General features: G+C 43.6%; 2 protein-coding genes across 2 annotated transcripts in view; both read right to left on the bottom strand.

Moving 5' to 3' along the window:
• The window catches only part of PTPRN2 (protein tyrosine phosphatase receptor type N2), a 1,208,901-nt gene that overhangs the window by 363,631 nt on the left and 830,386 nt on the right, over positions 1–14,884 (bottom strand). The gene's annotated exons all lie outside the window — the stretch shown is intronic.
• On the bottom strand, positions 7,044–8,026 carry LOC143783435 (uncharacterized). Its single transcript, XM_077271842.1, has 3 exons — positions 7,909–8,026; positions 7,294–7,403; positions 7,044–7,200 (listed from the first exon to the last, which is right to left on the bottom strand). The coding sequence occupies exons 1-3, from the start codon at positions 8,023–8,025 to the stop codon at positions 7,050–7,052; spliced, it is 378 nt and encodes a 125-aa protein (XP_077127957.1). The 5' UTR covers position 8,026; the 3' UTR covers positions 7,044–7,049.

The following is a 14,884-nucleotide window of genomic DNA, read 5'->3' as shown; positions in this document are numbered from 1 at the left end:
AACTGCGAAAATTTCTGAATGACCCTGGTGGGACATTTATGTATGTAACTTAGATTATATACCCCATCAATATGCCATAAATATCCCTGATGGGACAGGGAACTTTCTAATTACATGGTCAAGATATACAGACATACACCTGTACTTTAGTCAGAGATAAGTATACCCTAATATAACCAATTCTACCCCCATAAAGTGGCCATATTGTGCTCAGATAGCAGGTCTGTGCAGGCAGCAGAGGATTTTAATGCTCTGGACTTTACAAGAGTCTACAGCACTGATCAGCCTGTTCTTGGGAGAGGTAATAAGGACCTTTCTGCCATTTTCACTAAATATATGAATAAATTGACAAATGGCTGGCACCATTCATCTGTGTCCCTAACAGTCTAATCTTGGCTGATCACTGCTGACAGTATCAGACTGTATGGACGCTTCTTATTTAGGAGGGGAATGGTGATCCCTAGTTGTCAGTTAGGCCTGGGATACAGATTTTGCAATGCGACTGATTAATTTATCCCATCGAGTGAAAGCTGCAGTTCTAAGAATTGAACGACACACAGTAAATGGCTTTGTCCAGCAGCTGTAGCCATATAGGTAACATCAGGTTGTGTCTGCTTAGGCCAGGTGCTATACATACATTTCCAGGAGTAACAACAGAGGATGTGCACAACAAAGGGCCCACAGGCATTATATATTAAAGTGATTGTCCACTACTAGGACAACCCCTTCTTGATGTTAATGTTCGGCCCCGATAAAATAATAAAGCCTGTACTCACCACCCGTGCGGCGTCATTCCTGTGGTGTCGGCATTTGCTCTCCCCAGGGCTCTCGTGTGGTGTTGGGTCATACATGTAATAGTTTGTGAAAAGATAAAAAGAGACCTCAGCGACCATATAAAACTGACATGATAATCACTGCAGACCCTGACGGCACTCATCTCTACACCTACGTATAGTGAAATAACCGCGGCTTTACTGCATGGACTATTCCGTCCATTATATAATGACCATAATGATAAACATGAGAATGCAGAAATACTGGATCCCACCTGTGCTCTCAACTTGTTCACATACTGCTTTTTTGGAAGCCGGTTTTCTGCTAAAAAAAAATGCAGTGTTGGCAGGAAACATGCTGCGCACATTATGTGCATTTTTGATGCATTCATTTAAAAAGGTAAAAGATGAGGTGTGCTATTAACCCCTTTCTGCCAGCTGACGGAATAGTACGTCAGCTGGAAGTATCCCCCACTTTGAGGTGTGCTTCGGCGCTAAGCCCACCACCCTTTCGCCCCAATCAAAATTTTTAAAAAAGAAAAAAATCAAACGTACACATATTTGGTATCACCGCGTTCAGAATCGCCCGATCTATCAATAAAAAAATGGATTAACCTGATTGCTAAACGGCGTAGGGAGAAAAAAAATCAAAACGCCAGAATTACATTTTTTGGGTCGCTGCGACATTGCATTAAAATGTAATAACAGAGAACGTATCTGCACCAAAATGGTATCATTAAAAACATCAGCTTAGCGTGCAAAAAATAAGCCCTCACCCAACCCCAGATCACGAACAATGGAGACGCTACAGTTATCGGAAAATGGCGCAATTTTTTTTTAGCAAATTTTGGAATTTTTTTTCACCACTTAGATAAAAAAATAACCTAGACATGTTTGGTGTCTATGAACTCGTAATGACCTGGAGAATCATAATGGCAGGTCAGTTGTAGCATTTAGTGAACCTAGTAAAAAAGCCAAACAGAAAACAAGTGTGGGATTGCACTTTTTTTGCAATTTCTCCACACTTGGAATTTTTTTCCCGTTTTCTGTTACACAACGTGGTAAAACCAATGGTGTCATTCAAATATACAACTCGTCCCACAAAAAACAAGCCCTCACATGAACATATTGATGGAAAAATAAAAAAAGTTATGTCTCTGGGAAGGAGGGGAGCAAAAAACGAAAAAAGCCCCGGGGGTTAAGGCCATGTTCACACAGTGCGTTTTTTACCGCGGAACCGCAGCGGTTTTGCCGCTGCGATTCCACAGCTTTTTTCCATGCAGGGTACAGTACAATGTACCCTATGGAAAACAGGAACCACTGTGCACATGATCCTGAATTTCAAAAAAAAAGCCGCGCTGAATAGCTGCGGGAAAAAATAAGGAGCATGTCACTTCTTTGTCCGAAACTGCAGAGGTTCTGCACCCATAGACCTCCATTGTGAGGTCAAACCCGCAGTAAACCACAATAAAACCCGCAGATATATTTTTGATCTGCGGGTTTTATTGCGGTTTGTGGTGCAGAACCGCTGCAGCAGGAAGTGCGGGGAAGCGGGTGGAAGTGCGTGGGCGGAAGTGCGTGGGCGTAGTGTCGTTCCCGAAGAGACTGTCATGGAGGCATACCGTCGCATGGGGATCGATGTCGGGCGTCTGATTGATTTGGTATGTATGTGTGTGTGTGTGTGTCTATGTGTGTGTGTGTGTGTGTGTGTGTGTGTGTGTGTGTGTGTGTGTGTGTGTGTGTGTGTGTGTATGTGTGTGTGTGTGTGTGTGCGTGTGTGTGTGTGTCCCCATGCGACGATAGTGCCTCCATTGTGCTAAGTCGCCGTATGGGACTACTACTCCCATCCGGTATTAGGATGGGAGAGTTGTCCCTGTGTCCGGCGACTTAGCACAATTGTAAAGTTACACAAAACACCTACACACAATACACATACATGACACACAGTACAGTACATACAACATATAACACAGAGTATATACTCACCAACAGCACACTGGTAGGCGAAGCCCTCGATCCTCCAGGAAAAAATCCCAAAATAAAAAATCAAATCCATACTCCCTGTCCGCAGAATCCATAAAACGAGTGTCCCACGCCGATCCCCTGCTCTCCGGCGATACACTGCCAGGAGCGAAGCTCCTAGCAGTGTATCGCGTACTGTTCCGGAGCTCAATGGCGCCGGCGTCTCGGTTAACGGCAGTACAGCTGCATTGAACTTTCCCACGCAGCACTGCCGTTAAGCGAGAGTGCCGGGGTCAATGACCGCCGGTAAACTCGCTCGCGCATGCGCAGTGACACACCGACAGGAACTATGGCTCCTGTCAGTGTGTTGCTGCAGCCGTGGAGAGCAGACATATCTCTGGATGTGTCTGTTCTCCATGGAAGATCTTCGTGGGACCCTCGATGGATTTCTGCGGACAGGGCCAGGGAGTATGAATTTGTTTTTTTATTTTTCATCTTTTTCAGGTCGAGGGTCTTCAGGACGGATTGAGCGTACAATAAAATATGGTCAAAAAGTGGGTGTCTTTATTTCATTAAAATATTTTTTTTCTAGTGTTTGTGGGTTTTTTTTAACCCTTTCATTGGATTAATAATGGATAGGCGTCTTATTGACGCCTCTCCATTATTAACCGGGCTTAATGCCACCTTACAATAGCAAGGTGGCATTAACCCCTCATTACCCCATATCCCACCGCTACAGGGAGTGGGAAGAGAGTGGCCAAGTGCCAGAATAGGCGCATCTTCCAGATGTGCCTCTTCTGGGGTGGCTGGGGGCAGATGTTTGTAGCCACGGGGGGGCCAATAACCATGGACCCTCTCTAGGCTATTTATATCTGCCCTCAGTCACTGGCTTTACCATTCTGGCGTAGAAAATTGCGCGGGAGCCCACGCCAATTTTTTCCGCCATTTAACCCTTTAATAGCATTAATAATGGATAGGCGTCTTATTGACGCCTCTCCATTATTAACCGGGATTAATGCCACCTTACAATAGCAAAAATACGTGCAACTGAAATACGTGGCACTTAAATATGTGATACGTGGCACTTAAATACGTGGCACGTATATACGTGGCACTTAAATACGTGATATGTGGCACTTAAATACGTGGCACGTATATACGTGCCACTGAAATACTGAAATTAGATATTAGATATATTAGAAATATATTATTGATATATTTCAACTTTTTAAAAGCATTTGTGTAACATTACTTGGTCGTTCTATAGATTATGAGATGACACTATTGTATTCATTGTAGGTTCGTGATTATCCGGCCCTGTGGGACCCTTCAGATGAATCCTATAAGGATAAATACTTTAGGGAACTCGCGTGGACAAAAATAGTTCGCGACATGTTCCCGGATTGGGCCAAATATCCTGGGGCAACACAACGGCAAATTGGTAATTATAATTACATTTATTTAGTAAACCTTGAGTATATTAAATAATTTGTTTAGATCTCTAAAAATTTGTTGTTGTTTTTTGGAACCTTTTTTTGGTAGATAAAGATGTGAGGCAACGTTGGCGCTCCATCAGAGACCGATTTAACAAATTTCTAAATGACTGTTCAAGGAGTGGCTCTTCGCCGAGCAAAACAAAATTCCCCTTCAGTGAAGAGCTACAGTTTATTGTGACCAGCAGGACATTGAGAAGGTAAGTTACAATCCACTCCACAAGATTATTTATATATAATATGTTGTGCTAAAAATTTTATTAATGATCTTTTTTTCCCCCCACAGGACGGAAGGAAACATGTCTGCAGCTGATTTCGAGGACAGCAACACAGAGGATGGAGCAGGCAGTTCCTCTGGAGTGGGAGGGACCATCTCTCCATCCATTCCCACAGCTTCTGCTGAATCAACATCCACTTCAACAGCTGCTGCATCCACATCTGCTTCAGCAGCTGCTGAAGGATCTGATCCCGTAGAAGCTGTGAGAGTGGAGAAGAGAGCTGTCTATCCGGTGGCAGCAGAGAAAAAAAAAAACAAAACAAAGAAGAATCAAGAGGACCAAACGGTTCAAATTGCCTGTGACACCTTGGATTTCATTAAAAAATCAAGTAGCGACGACCATTGCGACTCGTTTGCACTAACTGTCGCAAGAAAAACACGCTCCCTGCCACCGGATAGACAATTTCTTTTTATGTCTATGGTCCAGATGTCCCTCACTGCTCTGGAGGACCCTGCTCCTATTTCGCCATACAATGAGGTTCTGATGGGGGTGTTGGGACTTTTCAGGCCCCGACACAGAACACCTGAAACACCAGCTACAAGACCCCAGTATTTGGCCAACAGCCAAGGAACTTATGGAGATAGAGGCAGCCAAGGAAGTTATGGAGATAGAGGCAGCCAAGGAAGTTATGGAGATAGAAGAAGTTCGCAGCAGCTGGGGGGAGCAAATTCGCAAACAGAGGGAACAAATTTCCTCTATTCTCCAGACTACACCTTTCTTAATTGAACGTAAATTGAAAATTAAGTTGAATAATCAATTGTAAAAATTACCACTAATTTGTGTTCTTTAAAATAAATTTTTGTTTTAAAAAAATATTCTCTTCTTTTTAGACAATGGGGACAAGGCCGCTGTCCTGGGTTTATGGGCTATCGATTAGTGGTTTAGGGGTTTGATGTGTTAACTATTGTATATCTCATACTGTTGTTAATTTATGAAAACACCACCCATTTTTTTGACATTCAAAGAAACAAACCAAATTAAACCCCCAAAATTTTTTTATTTAAATTAAAACCAATTTTTTTTTTCTTTTTTTGGTAACATGAAAAAAAAATTTTTGGAAACAAAATTTTGTGTTGATTGCTGTCGTTTATCATTCTTCGTGATCTTTTCACAACTGTTAGCAGCGATGTCGGCAACTTTTTGGGGACGGTCAGTGTAGATGCATCCTTCTCTGCTGGTCAGGCTGCTCAACACCAGCACAGGAGTATTGCCAGTGCACGGCACCTTCAGGACTCATAAAGTAGTCAGTGAAGGATTCTCTCACACGCACACCAGAGTTGGACGGCCTGCCCAGACCCCCGTTGACAACTGGATTAAATACTGGCTGCTGGTACTCCACATCTACGTCAGTGTTGTACTCACGAGCATAGTTGTGGAGTACACAGCAAGCCTTTATCACAGCATCAACGGTGTCTGTGTCCAACTGAATGGCAGTGTGAAAGATCCTCCACTGACTAGTCATGATCCCAAAGGTGCATTCCACATATCTGCGTGCACGACTCAGCCGATAATTAAAAATCCTCCGTCGGGCATCCAGTCCCCTTCGTGGGTATGGGCGCAGCAGGGTTGTCGTTAAGGGAAACGCCTCATCCGATACCATCACAAAGGGTACTGGATGTGTGGAACCCGGCAAAGGTCTTGGGGCTGGGAGCGTGCCGCCATCTCGAAGAATTTGCATCCCAATCTGTGGCGTTCGCAACACCCGAGAATCCCCAGTACTACCATAGGCACCAACATCAATGGCAACAAATTTGTAATGGGCATCAGCCACCGCCATCAGGACCACTGAAAAATACTTCTTATAATTAAAGAAGCGTGATCCTGATCGTGGTGGCTGCTGAACCCTAACATGTTTACCATCGACTGCACCTATGCAGTTTGGGAAATTGGCCACAGACTGAAAGCCTGCTGCAACCTGCAGCCAAGTCTCCTCGGTTGGGGAAGGCATCACTATAGGCTGCAACTTCTGCCAGATGACGGTACATGTACACCTCACAATGTTAGAGATGGTAGATTTACCAACTCTAAATTGGAGGTGCAGTGATGTATAGCTCTCTCCTGTGGCCAAAAATCTGCAAAGAAACAAAAAATAAAATTAGAAATGTCACACAAAAAGGTAATTACAACATGTCACAAGTAAAGCCGCTATAATATGTGTCCAGCACCATTCAATAATGATGGCATTAACACCCAGCACAACACAAAGGGTGTAAAAAACATTAAATAAAAAGCCTGATGGGACTTTTGCACACACGCATGCGAGATATGACCGAGTGTTGCATGGTAATCCCCGGACCTGCTGCATGCACTCCGTTGTGGAGCGTGCGGATCCATGTATTGGTATGTGGGTGCACACTCCGCTCCAGAGTGCAGGCGGCAGGGCCGGGGATTACCATCCAACACTCGCCCGTATCTCACGTGTGTGTGTGTGTGTATGTGTGCCCCCCGTCCAACAGGAGGACTGGGTGGGTTTAATCACACATACTGGACACAGAGACGTGTAAAATAGAGACCTAACGACATTCCCCCTGAAAAATTGTTACTTACCGCAAGGTGTTGAGCAGCCTTTCCTCTGCAGAAATGGACTTCCTCATCACTGTGTCTTGCAGTGTTAAATGGGGTGCCAGTATGGTGAGCAGTCTGTCGAATGCCATAATTGGTAGCCGACAAAAAGAGATAAATTTTTCCGGATATCTGAAAATTGAAAAAGAAACAAAAAAAAGGGTTACTTCACAAGTATTGTTAGCAAAAAAAGGTAAATTTGTCATTCAATATATTTCTACTTACCTCCTCAAATCATTGTACAGCACATAAAAGTGCCCCTTCTCTGTTCGCTCTGCTAAAAGCGGGTGCACCCACATCCTTTTCTGCGCACGTCTTCTCTGCCGCCGCTGCCTCTAAAATAAAAAAAATATATATATTTTGTAAAACACAACAATGAGAAAAAAATATCAAACATGCCTGGAAAGCAATGCGGAATATGTAAGGGTACGTGTCCACGTTCAGGATGGCCATCGTTATCGTTGGAGCGCCAAAGCCGCTATGTGCAAAGCCCCACCCCCTTCTGGGACGCAATGATGCCAGATGTGTTCCTTGTACAAATCCAGCATCATCGCACCCCACGCATAGGGCCCTGTTTTATTCCTTGCGGAGCCGCAGCTTCTCAACAAGGAACACGGACATGCTGTGATCATAAAAGACGCGCAGCATGTCCGGAGTCGCAGGGCTGACGGATGACACACAGTGGACACGTGATTTCATGAAATCACCTCCACTATGCTGTTACATGTGGACGCTGCATGTTTGGCGCTGCGGCCACACGCAGCGCCAAACACACAGCCTTTCCAGAACGTGGACATGTACCCATAACCCAATATATAAAACAAACAGACATCTGCTTACCTGACGTGCATGTCGATTCAGAATTAGAAGCATCAACCCCAGGATCGCAATCCGGTGTGGCGTGCGGAGCTGGATCCGCGGGCTGTCATCTGGCCTACGCTCAGCACGTCCACTCATTTTGATGTGTATGTTCCAAAATGGAGGATGGAAGAAGAAAAGGGTTGGACAAGGAAATGACATCATTTCTTTTTTTTTTTTCCCCCCACTGCAGTTAAAGCTTTATTTGTGTCAAACACAGACAATCTGCAGAGAAAACTGCATCAAAAACCGCATCAAAAACCACACCAAAAAACGCACCAAAAACGCACCAAAAACGCACCTGCGTTTTCTGCCAAGAGCTGCGGTTTTTAGTCCTGAAAAAAAAGGATTGAAATCAGGAACGTGTGAACATACCCTAAAGATGAGGCTGTTTGAGTTCGATAATTCACGAACATACACGCGTTGTGTGCTGGTTTTAGGGTACAGAGCGCAGCACTCATCTGCAGATGGCTGCTCTACAGTTGCTGTACACTGATAGCACCACATATACCAGCGCCCTCCAGGGGATCCTTTATCAGAGGGGGTCTATTACACCAGGGGTCCAATGGGAATCTGCCAGGAAGGGTTAATTATTACTTCGGGCCTGATCACACATACACTAGAACCATAGGCAGGATAGGCTCACACACTTATTTATCAACAGGAAAATACATATACTGTACATTACATACACTATATACTACAGATACAAGGATTATATATATATATATATAGATATACTGTATACACAGACACACACTATACATTCCATACACTATATACTACAGATACACTATTACATATATACGAGGATCTATATATATATATATATAGATACACTGTACACTATACATTCCATACACTATATACTACAGATACACTATTACATATAGAAATATCATCTGCAGTATACCCATACACACTCATTTACAAACAAGAAAATACATATACTGTACACTACAGTGTATATTACATACATTATATATGCATACTACCATACACACACTATTATATATATCTATGCTGCAGGACCTGGCCCTTCACCACCTGCCCCATCATCTCAGGACAGCGGACAGACAGGGCAGCAGTCAGCAGAAGACTATGATGGCTGCTTCCTCTTTCAGTCGGACACTTGTCACCCCCTCCCCCTCCCCTGGTCCCGACTGCAGCAGGTGATGAGAGTACAGGGAGACACAGCAGTTTCCAAACCAGTACTAGAGGGACAGTGTAGCATAGTGCAATGGTGGCAGCTTGTTCCCACAGGAAAAGTGGGGCCCCGCGGGTCCCTCCTGCAGCCCAGTGAGAAGCCCTAGTTCTGGAGCCAGTATCACTGAATTGCTCACCTTTTCTGGCTCCAGCCTCTTCCTGCAGAGCTCCGGTCAGTCACTGTTGCCATCTTTTTCAGGAGTAGATAGAGGGTGAGAGATGACGGAGGCGGAGCCAGTCCCGAGCTCTGCACATAACTAGTGCCTAGCACCTAGTGCATCGCGTCTGCTGCACTGAGTGCAGCCACATCAGAGAGGAGCGATGCAGTGTGTCAGCTCTAATGCCTCCAGACCAGCAGGACAGTGCCACCCCTGTCCCTGGGGCCCGGTTATCAGGAGGAAAAGAGGTGGGGCCCGAAGTGTATCAGACATGCTGCCTGCGTCGTGTCTCAGTAAGTCCGGGCCCTCCCTCCTTGCCTCTGATCACCGGGCCCCTTACACAAGTAAGGGTTGTAATGCCCTGATGGCGGCCCTGGCAGGAAGCACAGTCACATCTGCACACATTCGTTGAAAAGGTAGCCATTTAGGATCCAGGGGGACTTAGAGCTTGCCGCCCGACAAGATCCGAGGCTGCTGGCTTGGGACACTGTGTGGCAGGCGCAGGGCAGGAGAGGTGAAGCCAGTGCAGAGAGACAGCCAGATAAAGGAACATAGAAAGAGGGTTCTGGAAAGTGCATCCAAATTTCTTGAGAGCTGGCTGGACCACAAACCTGGAGGACACAGCACCCCAGCTAGTGCAACTATGAACAGTGAGTAAAGCATTGGAAACTGCACCACGCTGTGTCCTCACATTTATTTACTGCGCCATCCACCCTGCACCACATCCACCATCAGCATCAGCATCATTTACAACCTAAGTACCCTAGGGCTAAAGCTTTACCTGTGGAGAGCTGTACCAACTCTGCTGCATCACCATCAGCCCCAGCGGATTCTTCAAGCAGCGTCAGCTAACATCTTTATTGCCGAGTACCACAGGTGGCATCACGAACACTTATCCCATAAACTCTATTCCCTATTTTCATATTTTATTGGACGCCCAGGACCACAGACCGGGTCATTGTGGTCGTGACATATCCCTTTAAGAAACCGGCCTGGTACCAAGTATCCCACGGTCCTAGCAGGCGCTCCAACAGTAATTTTTGTATAATACCCTGTTATATTTTTCCAATACACCCCAACCATGGGCAGAAAGTTTGGGGGAACTATTGTATCAGCATATAGGAGAAGGAGGTCTGGGAGCAGCAAAAGTAAACCTAAATCGTCCAAATGAGGCTGAGTCCAATTAGGAAAACAGGTGGGTGCCAGTTCCGCTGGTGAGCACAGCCATGACGAAGCAAAGGAAAGGAAGGAATAGATCCGGCACTCCAACCCGTAAAGTAAAATATTAAAATGTTATTAAGGCATGTCAACACCTGACGCGTTTCTGGCGCGTTAGAAAAACGCCCTTAGTCATCCTATTCTATCTATCTATGTAATTTATTATATATATATATATATATATATATATATATATATATATATATATATATATATATGTTTTGAAGGATATCTCCTTTGGAAATTATGTCATAGAGAATTGCTCTATGTATAAGCTCATGTTAAAATCGCATTGCAGTCGGATGTAAATCGGATGCTAGGTATGAAAAATCGAATTGTACTCGCATGAAAAACGCATGACACTCGCATGAGACTTGCAGTACACTCGTCTGACTCTCCTGCATCAAAATCGAACCGATTTTAAAATCGCCAGTGTGACTCCAGCCGTTGTCATACACTGACAAAATAACACAGCCGGTGTCTGATTCATCCTGCCCGTTGTTCAGGCATCATGAATCAGATAACAAGCTTTCTTTAAGTTCTTATTGTTAGTAACCCAACAAGCTAAGATGCTATTTTCATAATTTCTTCCATAGTACATAATAAGTAACTAGAAATAAAGTAGAACTTTTATTATTTTGCAGAAATAATGAAACCCTAGTGAACTCCTGACAACCTAAAGTCTTCATGTCGTCTAAAAATCAATAGTTAGCTCGGTTCAGCTGATTATTACCCATCTACAGCAGCAGGACAGAGGCGGTGGACATGAACTCGTTGGTCCAACTGACTCTTGTAACTCACATTTATTTTGTTTGCTCTATGCCATTTAAGTAATGTCTCTTATACCAGACAAATAAAGCATAAATATAAAATACATTGCCTTCATATTCAGCAACAAAAACATTAACAACCTAAAATCATCATGTAACATATTCATTCAGTTATACATTGTGTATAGATGTACATCTCTTAAAAGTAAAAATTGTACATGGTCTAAAAATACAATGGATTTACCACTTCGCATGAGCTGGACCCCCCAGTGTTACATACAATATAATAAAATTATGACAGGTAATTAAAATAATACAGTCATTGTTTATGTTTTGCAATGAGAATTGATGTCACATGGAGCACTGCACTTGTCTATCTCCTGGAGTCCTATAGATAATGAATTGAGCGGAGGTGCACAAGTTCAACCTCTATCCGATTGAGATACGGTTCTACAGAGCCTTGTCCTCAAAATTGTTGGCTCCCCAACATTTAATGAGTTGTCCCTTATCTATAAGACCCCACACGCATTAGACTAAAGTTGGTCGAACCTGATGATATAGAAGGGATTGTCTGACAATCTAATATGAATGATTGTTGGCGGAGTAAAGCACCTGGAATGTCCGGTTTTAGACTGTTGATCGTTTTGTTCTCCTTGAGATAAACCACCGCTAAAGATGTCTGGCAGCTCTCTCATAGAGAACGTGGAGTGCTAGGAAAATCGATTGTTCCTGCGTATGGAAGGGTCAATTGATAAAGCTGCCTTCTGATCAATTGCTTATTTTGGAAAAAATGTGGTCAATTTAAGAAGCCTTCTGATCAATTGCGTGACAGTCATCAAATATGTATGAGGGACTTTAGGATAGGGAATAATTCTCAATCTTGGGAAAACCCCAAGAAACATTACATCAATAGCTCCGGTTGACACGTTTTCTTCTACCTCGTGTTTCATCCTTTTTTTTTCTACTTTTTTTGAGAAGATCTTTTTCTATCTGCTAAATTCTTTACTGTAAGAAATGTACTGAGAGCCCAGAGGAATCATTGTGCCTTCAAACAGGTTACTGTGCGCGCTGAGAAGTCACCAGGGAAAATGTACCTGAGTTCACATTGCTGAGCATCTATACCAACCTCTTGTCCCTTTCAGTAGCAGGAGACACACAATATATGGCATTTTTGACAGAAGTGATTTCTGTATTTTTTTTTTCAGAAATAAAAATACTGTAAGAAAACCCAGTGGTATAGATATAGTACTGGTAAAGGAAGAAGCCACATCTGCGCCCTGGTGCCTGAGGACACTCAAAGATGATAAGTGACACATGACAGTTCAGGGGCCACTTTACAGACGTTGCATTGGGGCCCATTAAACATGATGTAAACTGAGTTTGCTTGACCATAAACTTTCTACACCAGTTCTTCTCAGTGAGGTGTGGCTCATAAGTGCCCAGCAGAAAAGCCATCCCACTGCGACAAGGTGTACCCCAATTGTGACAGTCCTCTCTCTAGTATTAAAATCTCACCTTGTGTAAGTCAACCTCAATATAGATGAGGGCAGAGCAAGACCCAAGCCTTAAAGTTTAGACACCTGTCCATGAGAAGCTATATAGACTAAATGCCTAGCTCCCCTGTTTGTACAAAGTGCAAGAAACTACAACAAAACCAAAAAAATTAGCCAGAGTACAAGTTGGTGGATATTGAAGATGGTTGACACAAGGTGAGGTTTTAATACTAGAGATAGGACCCTCCCGATTGGGTACACCTTGTCACGGTGGGATGGATTTTACGTTTTTTTTTCAAAATAGAGTTAACTAAGTATCCTATGTCATTTACATGTACTATTACAATTTACCTACAACAGGGTATATGCTCATTTTGTTTTGTTTTCTTGGGTTTTGTCATTCGGGTTATTGTAGTCGGTTTACGAACACTGGCTAGTACAGAGAATACCGTGGAGTTGTGAAAGTGCGTCATGATTGGGCAGTCTGTAGTCCCATAGAGTAGCTGCAGAGTTTTGACCCAAGCCCAGACAGCCCCTTTAACTGTAGTGTTATTCTATTACGGCTCCTTTAAAAATGTGGCTGCCTCATCCTCCTTCTCTTTGGCATAAGGAGGCAGATGGAGGTAAGATGAGGCTCGTGAATTGTGGAGTAACTGTGGCAGGCATGGCGTTGTGGCTAATTCTTAGCCCATTCTTTTATGATAGGGAGTGATAGGAGGAGGACAGACCGCGGCACCGGCTGCCAAAAAATGGTGGAGATACATTTTATGGTTCAATAAAAAATGAAACAAAAGTGATTAGCCGGCTTTGAGCAAGGAGGGGACACAAACAATCAAAACTTCACACTGTCCACCAGTGAAGGTTTGATGATTCGAAAAAAAATCCTCTGACTCTTTTACTGAGAGTCAATGTAGGATATATCTGTACCAAGTACAATGTTACCATGCTTATTGGATTTACTAATGATTAGGAGCTGCATTAAAGGGGTTTTATCTGTACTGCTTTGTACTTGTCTAAGAAGACAACCTGAGAAGTTAATTACCTTTCTCTGCTGAAGTGACGCCTCTCTGCCACTACTCTGGGCTGTATTGGCTAGCTGTAGCGATGGCGTCATGACTCCAGTGCTGCAGCCAATCATTGGGCTCAACCAATCGTTGTACCGTCTACATCACCATCACCATTGGTGAGGCTCAGGTAACTTTATGACTTGGTGTTTTGAAAAGACTTAATCATCAGTATCTAAGGCTAGGGTCACACGGCCGTGAGAGAATATGAATTGGGACGATTATGCAAATGACACTCTGATCAGAGTTTGCTCAGAGTGTGATCAGATTATATAGGATGAGAGAATCAGGGCACACTGTGAGGAGAAGAAAGGGAATACAATTTCTCCATCTTCTCCATTGTGTCATTGTGCGCAAATAGGACTGCACTCAGTTGTCGCACGAATGCAGTCCGATGATTTGCACCCATTCATTGACTTGCATGTCCGAAAGTGATCTGAATATCGGATCAAACTCGGACATGCTGCAATTGACATAGCATGTCAATGTTGCAATTTTTACGGTGGTATGTAGTTGGCCCTAAGCCTCATAAGACACATGCATGTTTGGTTTCAATGAGCGTGCATATGTTGTATTAGGGAGCGCGACATAAGAGACTGCCAGACACATCGGTTCGATTCTTCTTTTGCTTAACAAAATCTGTAGGTGATAAATTGGGGGGCCTCGGTACACATTAGTTGGTTGGCCACTAACAAGATGGGAGCCTTAAGATTCTGAATCTATCATTGTGAAACTCAACCTTTTGTTGCAAACCAAAAGGGCTTTTACTATGCACGATTACCGTGAATAATTGTACCTATGCCAATTGCCTTTTTAGAGAAGAGGACTTGAACTCTAGTGCCATCTATTGGAAGTAGCCATCCTAGATGTTAATATGGACTCTTTAACAAGCCTTGTCCCATGACTTAGGATAAAAGGCAAAACAGAATCTCTATTTGTAGACACAGTGTTTCGGGGTACTGCCCCTCGTCAGGCCAAGGTATGAGATCTGATATGACTAGGTGAGAGGCTTAGGACTGGAATCTAACAGGTAATGTCTCTCCTTGTGG

Source organism: Ranitomeya variabilis, chromosome 6, assembly GCF_051348905.1.
Source record: "Ranitomeya variabilis isolate aRanVar5 chromosome 6, aRanVar5.hap1, whole genome shotgun sequence".
In the NCBI taxonomy this organism is placed as follows: domain Eukaryota; kingdom Metazoa; phylum Chordata; class Amphibia; order Anura; family Dendrobatidae; genus Ranitomeya; species Ranitomeya variabilis.
This window is presented reverse-complemented; position numbering and strand designations above follow the sequence as displayed.

Excerpts from the sequence above, each read along its gene's own strand:
- LOC143783435 (XM_077271842.1), bottom strand. The coding sequence starts at position 8,025 with ATGAGTGGACGTGCTGAGCGTAGGCCAGATGACAGCCCGCGGATCCAG. Across the intron at positions 7,404-7,908 it reads TGAATCGACATGCACGTCAG|AGGCAGCGGCGGCAGAGAAG; the intron begins GTAAGCAGATGT and ends TTTTTATTTTAG. Across the intron at positions 7,201-7,293 it reads CTGTACAATGATTTGAGGAG|ATATCCGGAAAAATTTATCT; the intron begins GTAAGTAGAAAT and ends TTCAATTTTCAG.